Genomic DNA, 13,382 nt, shown 5'->3' on the forward strand with positions numbered 1-13,382 from the left:
TTTGGAAGTCTTGCTCTGTGTTTGTTAAACCGTTTAAGATAGAACAACCTTAAAAGTAGCTAGACAGACAGGGTTAACTCTAAAGATTTGGGTTTCACATTACGGCATATATGACATAATGTCACAAACATGTCACACAGTTGCTTTCAATTTGGTACAGCACATCAGTCCCACTTGTCACTGAAGAAAAATACACGACGTGGCGAGAGCCTCTGGTACTGACCTGAACTGCACAGGGAAACATTTATAGAGCTATATGACTCAGTGCCTGACTATCATCGGTGACACTGTCCTTCTTAACAGCACTGAAAGGAGACTGAATATACTTCACTCTCTTCTCTAAACAGTCTGAATCACTTGTGGGGTCATGGCTTTATTTTTACTGGTGCAGATTTTTATTTTACTAACGTTTTGAAAGGAAAAAAAACAATCTCTACTTAAATAATATAAAAGATTTGGCAAAGGAAAATCACGATTGGTTCAACAGGTCACACGTTACTGTATGCCTTACACTGAAAAGAATCCCAACTCAGCATTGCATAATTTTAAAACGTGACGTAAACATAAACTCAAGGGCCAAATAAAAAGGCACTGTAACAGTTCCATATGCTCAACAGTCCTTATCTAATAAAATAACAAATCACATCAATATTATAAAATAGTAAAAGTAATGTGCAAAAAATATCAATGGTATATACCCTTGTCCATCAGTACTGTAAGTACAGTATAAGGTATAATCATCTCTGCTGTTGAACAGACAGTATAATCATATGTTGGCGGTAGGTTTACAGTAGGTCTAGAGATCCTTCAGTGACCCTCTGCAGGACTGGCAAGAAAAACATACTGCAAATGTGCAAAGAAGCCAGACCCAATGTGCAGTTTTGGAACGTGCAGCACATCCAATTTAACATTCCAATGAGTGTGATGTCTCCCTCACTGGTAACCACTCCATACCTCTAAGAGGATTAAGGTAGCAGCCTTTGTTTCGCACCCCAGTATACAACTTCTTAAAAACAAAGTTGCAATAAACAGGCTGGTTGCTTAGACAGAAAGGATTCCAGTAAACTGGCTTAATGTTTAAGCCCTTGCTTTGCAGGGGTTAACTCCTATTGCACCACAGAATTTTTGTCAGCAGTTAATTATTTTTATATCTTTAAGGGATTTTGGTTTCTGGGTTTTAGTAAGATACTTTACACTGAGGGTAAGAAACTTCAAGGGTCAACCTGCCATACATGAGGACATCAAGTGTCAACCTAAGGTTTATGGGTTTCTCTTCCTAAAGTATTTGCAAAAATAAAACTTTTCTTCTATCATTTATTTTCAAGATATCTTTTGTCAGTAATGCACTGAATATAGCCAGTAGAGCCCCTTTGGGATCAGACAATACAAACTGTAGCTTACAGTGATAAAGGTTAGTTTGCTCATCCTAAAAAGATAACACAGTGTATTCTGATAAACAGCTTCATTAAATTTAGTTTACAAACTCAATTTGCTAATTTGTTCTATGAAATGTACATTAAAATAATGCACTTATTAATGACGGAGATTTCAAACATATTACAGCAAAATTGTTTTTAAATCTTGCTAGTTTTACAGAATCACATGCTATTCAGATAGGGTGTAGGGTTGCACAAGAAGTCTGCAAATCCTACAACTTAATGCATTTCAGTTACACAAGTGTCAACAAATTTCTGTGACATATGAGCTACCACGCTAAACCTTTCCAACCAATGCACACAAAAAAACTCAGGTTACTCCAGAATTTCTAATGTAGAATAATCTCTATAGATTATTCAGCACAGGAGCAAATTAGCCCCCTGGCCAACTGAAACAGACCAGCAGGGCTGTTCAGTTATAAATGAATATAACCTATTTCAGAAAAAAATAGGAAATACGCTGCAACTTTTGTGGTTTGTGGCACAATTATGACAGAACTCCAGTACCATATAATCAGCCTTACTGTGTGTTTGAATTACAGTGTCAGCTGTCTTACCATATTATGTTGTTGTCTTATTGTTATTACACAGATAAAGTTAAAAATGAAGAAATAGGATTAACATAAACCAGAGAGACTCTTGAATCAGCAAAGGTTTCTTAAAATAAACACATTCTTGAATAAACATTTTGAGTCCTGCATGTAACACCCTGCACTTGTCTATGTTAAATGTAATTTTCCAGGTGTATGCCCAGTCTTGCATTTTGCACTGTTTCCTAATCCTCCTATTTTATTATCATCAGCAAACATGACTAGTTTACTAACCATACCATAGCAGTGGGCAGCACAGTGGCGCAGTGGTTAGCACTGCTGTTTTGGAGCAGTGGAGCCCTGGGTTCAGTTTTGGACCTGTGTGGAGTTTGTACAGTATGTTCTCCCCGTGTTTGAGTGGGTTTCCTCTGGGTGCTCCGTTTCCTCCCATAGTCTAAAAACTGGTAGGTTAATTGGCTTAAAGGAAAACTGACCCTAGGTGTGAGTGTGTGGCTGTCCTCGTTTGTCTCTGGGTGTCTGTGTGTGCCCCATGTGCTTGCTGGGATAGGCCCCGGCTCTCTTGCGACCCTGAATTGGAAGAAACGGTTAGAAAATGGATAGATGTATAGCAGTGATACTAATACTTATCACCGCAAGACACCCTTGCAAGACACCACCCAAATTTCAGCATGAATCCCTTATACAGTGCTCTGCTTTCTATCATACTATAAGTTCTGAATATAAATGCATGCATTCCTGTGAATCCCTACTGTCTATAATTTGAGAATTTATCTCTTATAAGGAAATTTATCAGAAGCCTTCATATTATATGTGGTTTGAATCCATTACTGCAGTTGCCTGTTCAAAAAACTCAAATAGGTTAGTGACACAAGACCTACTGTACTGTACCTTTTCTAAATCCATGCAGACTAGACCCTAGAAACATTGCCATACAGATGATCCTCTAGTTTAGCTCTAATTATTGTTTCCATAACCTTAAGGAAGATTTACTGTTCTACAATTACTTGGTTCGATTCTGACACCTTTTTTTGTGAATTGGTGCTTTCCAGCCAATGCGTTGTACCTTTGTACAACTTATTTTGTAGAGGGGAGCAGTGGTACCCATCATTTTAATCTCCTACTCCAAGACCATTGATTTCCAGCTCCCCAAAACAAAGAAAAAATTAAAGCAAGTAGCCCTTTGACTGCAGCTCCATAATGTTACAGCTTGCAATAAGGTGAGCATGTTTACTCTCCTGAAGTGAATACAGGAGGTCCTTGTCATTTGTACTCTGACTCTCTATCAGAAAACATGTAGATGAAAAGCAAACCTGTTAATGTCTCTGAAAAAACACATGTGAATGTAACAGTAATAATGTCAATCATCAAACCTTCAAGAGGAATACATCTTTTAAACTCTTAGGAATGCAAGGAGCATTCTGGACCCAGTCGGTTCAAATGCGTAGACAGTTAACTAGCAATAAAAAATACGTGTGTTCAGAAGAGGCATTGTCTATCGCCATAATTCAGCTAGAAAAGCAAAAGCTGCTGTCTGTATTGATTTACCTGCTTCAGTGATTTTCTAGTGTACATGAATTAAGTTATTTTAGATAAATCTGTTTTTAAAAACACACATTCTATGGTTAATGTAGTTTAAAGTTATTACTACAAATATTTAAAAACAATTATGAATTACTAAGCAAAATAGAAATTGGAATGCATTATAATTTATGTAAAAGTAATTTATGCTAATTGTTAAGAAAACAAAACTTTGTATTTTTTTAATAAATGATAAGCTGCATACAACTAGTGACGTTTTTTAATTCCTTTTTTTAAAACATAAGTTAAACTGGATGGGGGGAGTACATTAAATCATATGATCCAAGTTAGGAAGCTGGAAAAAAAGTGTCACATCATCCTCAGTAGTGTGAGTACTATGTACTAAGCAGTGTTTTAGGCGTCAATTCCACCAGATAAGAATAAAATCTTGCTTGTGTAATCTCGGTAACTCATCTGCAGACAGCAGACAGAATGTTCCAGAATGGCACGTTACAAGCATAGCGGCTTTACAATTGTTTATCTTGCCTTTCCTATCAAAATGATTAGGATCTTCTATTTCTGTATCCCCTCAATCAATCAGGGTTTGTTGGGTCATTATTTACCTGTTCGGATGGTTAAATATTTTTTCAGATTTATGTTCAACCATCTTAATTAATAAATGCTATGATAAATAGAAGATAAAATTCACATTAATGAGGCTGATCTAAAAAAGATCACAATACCAATTTGAAGTTCACATATTGAAAAAAGCCCCTGTGGTTTTGCCTTCTGTTTTTTGGCTCTAGTTGTGGCAGTATGAGTACTAGGCTCTTGTCATAATCAGAAATCATAGGGATAATGCACTGCTTCATCACCCTGAGCCTACAGACATCCCAAAAAATTAATTTTGTTACACAGAGAAAGAAAAACAATACTGAAGATCTGTTAGAGCAATTTCAACTTTGGCGCAGTATGGTGGGAGGGGGTTGGAATTGAATGTTATGATGACACCAAACATCAAAAATGCTGTTTCCTCTTTGTATTTTTTCCACTTTAGCTGGGACTCTGCAGCGATTTCTAAAGTGTGAACTTCCCCCACTCTGTACAAATAAAATGTCAAAAGAGTTATTTCCCTTTGACTTATATTGAAGATGCCTATTTAAAAAAAGTACTGAAAAATATTGTGGTATTTCACAATGTTTAGTGACAAGATCTTAAGCTTTGTTTTAGACTTTTAATTATATGATTTCCTACTGTTTCTAGCTGTAATACTCTTCAATACAGTGTATAATGCTGTAATACTACTGTAATTGTCAGTTACAAACACTGCCTTCACTACCTGACACAGGTAGTGACACAGGTGCAGTATTTTAGAAAAAATTGATTCAGTGAGTTATTTTAGCTTGTTAGTGTTGGAGCAAAAGGTTAGATTCCAATGCTTTGCCGTAAGCAGGGAAAAAGAAAAAAAAACAAGCGTTCACTGTGAACTGTCACTTAATTAAAAGGAGAGCTACCAATTTCTAATGACAGCTTCAGGACAGATGCGTTCAAGGTATGATCTCACAAAGGGCTAATTCATAAGATCAGCGGTAGAGTTCCAAGTGCTCCTCCTACACAACAAGCAGTAACGCAGAGTTCATACTTATCTTGTTGGCATTTCATTAGTTTAATCTTACATCTGGATTCAGGGCTTTCTTTTACTTGTTACAACCACAGTACCAGCTCAGTGCAATCGTAAGCTAATTAAGTAATCGTGTTCAAAATCAGAAGGTTATTTCAGCACATTCTCTTGGATATGTAGGGATTGCAGTGCATATGCACAAAATCCCTCCCGTGTTCAACACAAAGGTCTTCCCCTCTCTCTTTCTGTTCAGAAACTAGTCAGAGCCACTTCTTCCAATCATCTAATGCTGCATAAAAACCTTACTAAAATGCTAGTCACTTTATCAGCCCTAGGTCTGACAATAAATCTATAATACCTCAAACTCATCTGTCCTGAATATTGATTTTGTTTTATTAGGCATGAGACATCAGGAAATGAAACATAAAAGAATAGATGACTCATGCTTTCCTTCTGTTCATTCAATATAAAGGTAGCCAGTTTTATTGACAGACACATGGGGAAATTATGGGGTAGTGAAGCACACTGAAAACATGGGATCATGGAGCAAATAAACACCACTGGAGACCCTAGCTGGAATGTGTCCAATAACTTTCTAGTTACTGATTTGCCACAGAGTAGAAAAGGCTAATAATTAGGGTAAGGTAATAATTCTTGTTACAAGATTTGTACTGAAGAATAGTGATACAATCTAAGCTGTGATGTGCTACTGAGATTTGTTTTATGACAGGGGAATAGAAAACAACTTCCAATTACAAAAAGCGGAAATATTTTAAAAGACCATATTAAAGAATCAGAGAAATGCAACCATTCTTAGAAGATATCTTACCGCAGCATTTTTCTTGGCTTATTAGTTATTCTGAACAGGAGAGGTAACACCCAAAGGACAAGGGTGTTATTACTCAAACAATGAAACTTAAAGCGTCTACTTATACAAAACAGCCCAGAATGATTCCTCTTAAGTACAGGGCTAGGCAAAATGTTTTCAACAAATATAAATGCCAATTATTTACTCAAGTTTTGTTTTTTCCTCCACAGGTGGCACTTCAGTTGTACTGTATCCACAATGGTGTCACCTGTGGAGAAATCATTTTGTGTTCTCTGTTATCATGAAACCCATGTAATTAATTTGAAATACTGTAAACTGTCAAAGTTGGCGACAGCGTTTTGACTCACCCCTTTATATTCAAATTTCTGTTTTCAGTCACTGTTTGGAAACAGATAACAGGTACTGTGTTAGGTGGTACAGTAAGGGATGTCAGGCATGTGTCAAAAGAAGGGAATATAAATGTTCAGCATGTTTTTGCAGTGCACTTTTGGGAGGACGTGTTTCTCTCACTGTCCTAAAAGCCCACTCGTTTTGTCGGCAAGTAAGGACAATGTTACTCTGAACAGTAACCCTTGAGGACCTCTTCTCATCACTTCCTTGTCTTCATTAACTTTTCAAGGACAAAAACTTTACCTCAACATTAAAAGTGTGGATGTTTTTAATTTTTTTTTACAATTGCATGACAATAATTAAATCAAATTCTTTAGATATTTCAAAGGTTAATTTTAACAGCCAGTGATAAATATCAGTAAATTATAGTAGAATGATTTAAAAGGCTTTAATATTCATTTTTAAGATAATAATAGTGTCACTACCTTGATTATGATTACAAAATAAAATGAAGAGTAAGACATCCCTTTTTACTAAACTTATATTATTTTAATTTTTCATAGCTAGGCAAAAGCACAATATTATTATTTCTGAGATGCCCTAAATCTTTCTTTTCCTATTAGAGCTGCTTTTACATAAATTGTTTCTCTGCATCCTAGACACCAGACAGGACAGACATTTGAACTTTGAGTCGTAATCCAGGATATCCTGGTTTCTTATCCTGTCTGTACCCATGTCAAGCTTCACCGTGGATTGAAAGCCTAAGTCACCTTCTCTTTCAGTGAGAAAGTGATGTGGAGTAGGTGCTACTCTCTAACTCTGCAACACAAAATATCTGGAGAAGTACAGCGTCCATGATACTGTACGCACTTTCAAAGTGCCTTGTTCTAAAAGAAAAAGAAACACAAAAGTCATTTTGCATTTCATTGCAAATCAAACAATCATTCCACTACCTACGTAGTACTTGTCTCTATGTGCAACTAATCACTGTTTGAGATGTCATTTTCAGTTTCACTAGGTTTTGCACTGTGAAATTTTGTGTTACTCCATAACCTGGACCAAAAAACACTTGACTTGACAAAACACTTTTATCCCTCAACAAAACTACTCATAAGCAAACTGGGTGTCAGCTTTTACAAGTCGTTTTCTTTAGGTACTATCACATATTTTTTCAGAGAAAATAAAATAATTGGCTGTGTAGTTTTGCAGTTTACCACTGTTACAGTACATAATTATTACAGTAATTGCGTTGCACTGTTATTTTCTGCAATCTTGTCTCTCGTTTGATCTACTACTGAGCTGGAAAACTTTGCAGACATGGAACTGGGCTGGCTGGACTGGGTGAGTTCAAGCATGCAGTTAATGGTGGGAAACTGCAATCTGGAAGCAGAATTTCAGCTGCATGGGAAAGACATTTAAACTACAGTGGCCACAGTCCCAGAAACTATCAACACAAAGAAAAAACCAACGAGCTTTTACTTAATGAATGCACTGTGATATTTCCTTATTCTTCTGGCCATTCGCTGCAGCCAACAAAGTGCATTTAATGTAAAACGTTCCACTATTAAATGTAATACAGTGTATGTTACTAAATACTTCATTCTAAATCTTCCACTTATGCCTAAAGCATGGAAATAGTTACCCTATGCAGTAACATTGATAGCTTTTAAATACCTGGAGGAGTTCCCAACTGAATCAACCAAAAAAATCACTTGTTAAGAGTCACAGCTTAGTCATACAGCCCTACCAACACACATCTTTCTTTTAATTGATTACAGCCCGGATTTTGATTTTTTTGCTACTAGTTCAGATCAGGTCTTTGCTGCTTGCAGACGTTGATGGGGATTCTCAGGTTCCACTGGGCTGGGGTCTTTAAGTGGGCAGCATGTCCTCGGTTTCAGAAAATATAGGTAGTGATAGTGGTTGGTCAGGTTGTGGTAGTGATTGATGGACATGGGAGGCTTAAAACACGAAACCGAGGACAGCTGGTGATTCATACAATGTTGAGTACAGTGGGGGCGTTGTTACCACTGCCGTCCAGTAGGCAGTGCATGTCTAGACTCCTAAGATCCCCTGCACGTCAAGTGGGAAAAAAAATAGCCTAAATACGTGTATCTGCCAGGAGTAAAGAAGGGCTGGAAGGAGATTGTATCGCAGTGGCAGGTAGCTTGTCAGCACAAGTGTAATCACAGACCTTTACTGTTGCACTTCAAAACCTGTCAGTGTGAGGAAAGTGGTGCTGGGTGGTAAGTAAGATGTTTTCAACATCAAAGGATTCACAGCATACATATTAGTAAAGCTGATTTACCACGGCATGATATTCCTTTTAGTACAACCTTCTTTCCTGCGGTTCCTACAAAGAGCTGTCTTTTGTTGCCGGGTGCACAGCGTGTCCAGGAATGTTCGGCCATTAGCACGCAGCACACAGGTGACCTCACACTGTTAACTCCACCTGACGAGGTGAATTCTGGCACAACTCCATTGCTGCTTTGCTGCTTTACCAGTTTCTCAAGTAACCTTTACTGATCCTGCCTGAGCTGTGTTTCACAGATGGATGCAAATGGTTAAAGCACACCAAGAGGTACACCTCTTTCAAAGATACACTAAATGCTGGAATAAAACAAACTCCATATTTGTACATGGTCCCTGAATTCATGTACTTATTGCTGATTAAATGCATTCTCTTTTCTATTTGTATTGTGAATTTTGTGTTATGCTGGAAATGTACTACACTAAAAATATCGGTAAAGCATCCATTTTCTAGAGCACGTGTGTTCAGCACCTGTCTGGGAGCCTCTGCCAGCTGGAGTTCTGGAGAAATTCTTTCTGGACCCTTGTCCGGCCAGGCTGAGCGAAACGCTCACAAAGCACTAAAGCGAGCTGTTCTTCACACAGCTTACAACGGAAGCCGAGCCCTTCTGTGTCCTGATACGGCGACAGTTCACTTTACAGTGTGGTCAGTACCAATACCGACACAAAATATCATTTTTGTACCACCTAAACAGCGGAGTTCCTTAACATTCTTCCCAGAGTTAGGGAATAATGTCTCAAATGAGCCACCATGTGGCAGTGTAATGAACTGAGAGTCTGCGGCAACTTTTTTAACCTGACCGGTGGTAAAAAAAAAACTATCAGAGGTACAGTAAATTAAATAATCCTGCTCTATTCTTTTGATATAAGACTACTTACAATACAGAAACAAGTTCAAGAGCCCAACAGACACATCAATGACTGAGGACTACCCAATGGGCATCTGATATTGTGAACTTCTATACCTTCAACTGTTAACTGTTGTACAGTAGCCCATACTTTGTGACAATATCATAGCAAATTCTTACAAAACAGCTAATTTTGTGGGGGACTGTTTCATACCACTGCTGGAGCCAGACAGAGAGACAAGCTACTTGTGCATCTAAGTAATCAACACAGTTGTTGGAATAATGTGAGAGTTATTACCCTCTAATTATAAACTCAAAATTCCTTTACTCTCTTCATTAAGAACCATCTTGTGCATTCAATATCAGGGTACACAATTTATTTATTATTCATTGTGGGTTTAAATTATACTGTACAGTTAGATGGCAATACTTTTTTGTGCTATTCTAGTTTGTGTTTTACACCAAACCTGAGAAAGCATGGGTTTTCCTTTGCTACTTACTAAGAGAGACCTGGGCTTACTACCATGGAAATTAAACAAATTCAGAGAATTATAATTACAAAGATGCTGACTATAGTAAATTACTCTGCAACTCACATATTACTCTGCAACTCACACCTGGCAACCCACTGAAGCTAAGCAGGTGTGAGCCTGGTCAGTACCTGGATGAGAGACCTCCTGGGAAAACCTAAGGTTGCTGCTGGAAGAGGTGTTAGTGGAGCCAGCAGTGGAGTCCTAATTTCCCAGTATAGTGAAGGGGACACTATACTGTAAACAGACGCCGTCCTTCGGATGAGATGTAAAACCGAGGTCCTGACTCTCTGTGGTCATTAAAAATCCCAGGGCGTTTCTCGAAAAGAGTAGGGGTGTGTCCTGGCCAAATTTCCCATTGGCCATTACCAATCATGGCCTCCTAATAATCCACATCTATGAACTGGCTTCATTATTCTGCTCTCCTCCCCACTGATTGTTGATGTGTGGTGAGTGTAAGCAATTAATATTTTTATAAATATTTGTCTTTGTAATGTTTCACAATTCCTTTGCTGCACCCAGATTCCAATTGCCAATGTTTCATCATCTGTCACGTGCAGTATCACGAGCTTTGTTACACACTCGCATTACACTCAAGTGTGACTAGTAGGGCATCCTCTGCACAACTGGCAATTCACATCCTGCAGGAGAGCTGATTTTGACACAAGCGGCAGGGGGACCTGCACTGTTCAGCTGGAGTGCCCTATCAGGATGAGCTCACAGGGAGAGCAGCGCTATGTAGTTGGGCGGCCAGCAATCACCACACGGGACATTCTACAGCAAAGGGAGATTCCAGCCCAGACCAGCACACACACAATTAGCAATTAGCAGACCGTTCTGGGAGCGCGCACAATGCTCCCTGTCAGTCTGTCACTCAGGGAGGTCCGTACAAAGGTCCGTACCTTGGTTCATCACCAAAGAAGACCTGGGTCCTCTACCGGTGGGCTTACCTGAGGTGTTGAATCTGAGGAATCTGTGCAGGATGGCACACAGAGGTTTTTTATCAATCTCCACTAACAAAAAGACATCCTTTGTGGTATCGGTATTAAGTGCTCTGTGCACTGCTAAGTGTCTTTGTTTTCTAACTCCCACTGTGTCTAAAGACAGAAATGTCTGGCCATAGAAGCCTATTTCATCCTGAGAACCCACTGATGTTTCTAGCTTTACCCCAGGAGGATAGACTGTATGTAGCCCAGTAACTTATAACCAACATCAGTAATAAATCATACTGTATATGTCACCCTTCACTTCAAGAAGTGATTCTTATTAACCTGTAGGGGGAGATCAAACCTAAGAATGCTGAACTATCCTGATGCAGTTTTCCTCTAGTGCTCTAGTGATTCCAACAGCCATGAAGAAACACATATGTTTAAGTTTGTATATTAATATAATATTAAGTTATATATATAATTATTTTGCTCAAACATTAAATATATATGTGAGCAACATTCATAACTGTGCAATGACTGTACAGTGTGAAGATTATACCCATGTCTCTATGTGATAAACAAAAAGCAGCATTGCCACCTCATAGTGTGAACTCATCAAATTTCAGAAGCTAAACAAGGCTGGGCCTCAGTAGTGGGATGGGAGATCTTAAAGGAAACCCAGTTTGCTGCTGTAAATACCGTGATTGAACCACTAGGTGTCACTCTTCCCTTTGGAACAGAATATACAAACCATTGCCTAGTGTTCTGAAAAGGGACGCTGTGATGTAGGAGGTTCCACATTTCGGATGACACATTAAACTAAGGTCCTGACTACTTGGTAATTAAAGATCTCAAGGGCACTGCTGATAAGAGTAGAATTATTATCCCTCGTGCCCTGGATAAATACCGTTGCAGGCTTGCACGACCTTTTAATTCAATTTGAGAAGCACATCTTAACTTGATCTGCGGTGTAATGGGGCTCCTGGTGTATAATGGCTACCCTGCATCTTGAGGTGGGTGCTGTACTTCATTGGTGGATGAAATAGGTCCCCTGGTAGACATAATGTTCTTTGGGATCCTTCAAGATGGAAAGTCTCTCTATCCAGGAAAGCCAAGGAATTCTTGTTATTTTATTGCATTACATCATTTTATTATTTTCTGCGTTTGATCAGATCTTACCTGCAAAGGCCTGCCGTCCTCTGCGCCAATCATATTCCTCCACTCGAGCAGGGAGCGCTGCAGGCTGTCCAGTCCAGTTTCCCACAGCCTTACATACCCGCCCATGTCCACTGTGACTACGCCTGCGCTGCCCATCGATGCCAGCAGGATGTCTGTGTCAGAGACCTTGGAGAGCCAGCTAGCGTAGGGCGAGAGAGTCATGGACCTGCAAACAGGCACAATTCAAAGCAAATGACCACATCATGATACTTCCTTTCAGCAAACAGAAAAGGTATTAATCTAGATGGATCTCAGAAATATCAAGTGTATAATAATATTTCTGAAGGGTAATCTGTAAATTGTTAGGAAAGGGGACACAATGGTAAACACCAGCTAGGAGTGCTGGAGGTTCCTGGTAGCCTCAATACCACATTCAACCACACACCGGGTTTGGTCTTCCCACTGGAATATGAGGAGGCAAATACTACTGCAATTTGATCCTAAGCAGTCAGCTAATGGAAAGATTTCTGCTGTCGCTAGCAAAGTGACAAGCCTGACAGAGCTCAGAGGAGAGTGTGTAGCCGTGAAATTTATCCACATGTGTACGGTACATGCAAACTTCTGCCCACTGTCTTAACTATACTCATTTTTGGCAGTTAAAAGCACACCAGATGTATACCAGAATATCTCTACAAAAAATAATAATAATAAAAAACGTTATTTTATATAGCACCTTTAAAGGTTGCTTCTCAAAGTGCTTTACAGAACAACATAAAAAAAATACATAATACACAATGAGAGGAGACAGTAGATGGGGGTACTGAGTACAGTAGGAGCAAAGGTGCAAATAACACAACCAGTTAAGTAAAGGCTCTTCCAAAATAGGTTTTAAGTCTAGAAAACAAGCCTGTGATGCAACTTCTACTACTATATACAGTGAAATGGCATGACTCCAGTGTGGCAGCCCCTTTTCTGTCTATATTTCAAATATTTTATTCAGTTAATGTCAAGGTAATTATTTAAAAACTGCACATATACCCCATAAACATGTTGCAGTCACACAGAATGCAGAAGGTGCCTGTTTTCAAAAGAGCTTGCAGCGACAAGGGATCTGTTTAGTGCAGTGTAAATGTGCTATTGAGTGCAGAGCTGACACAGTGGTCAGAACTGAAATGCTCATCTTCAACACTGGGGGTAGAAGAACATCTACTGCTGATGACTTGTTCAAAGCAACAAAAAGTGAAAACTGTGCAAGGATATGAAAGCTTTTGAATGGTGCTGTATTAGCCATGCATTTTAAACAAGGCCTTCCATTAAGAATA

At 38.8% G+C, this 13,382-nt stretch overlaps 1 protein-coding gene across 3 annotated transcripts in view; it reads right to left on the reverse strand.

Moving 5' to 3' along the window:
• The window catches only part of vwa8 (von Willebrand factor A domain containing 8), a 117,503-nt gene that overhangs the window by 26,345 nt on the left and 77,776 nt on the right, over positions 1–13,382 (reverse strand). For all 3 annotated transcript variants that reach the window (XM_088602402.1, XM_088602394.1, XM_088602412.1), the window contains one exon: positions 12,082–12,286. In XM_088602402.1, coding sequence (XP_088458528.1) covers positions 12,082–12,286 — 205 coding nt within the window. The remainder of the gene's footprint in view (positions 1–12,081; positions 12,287–13,382) is intronic.

Source organism: Lepisosteus platostomus, chromosome 2, assembly GCF_059453375.1.
Source record: "Lepisosteus platostomus isolate fLepPlt1 chromosome 2, fLepPlt1.hap1, whole genome shotgun sequence".
Lineage (NCBI taxonomy): Eukaryota > Metazoa > Chordata > Actinopteri > Semionotiformes > Lepisosteidae > Lepisosteus > Lepisosteus platostomus.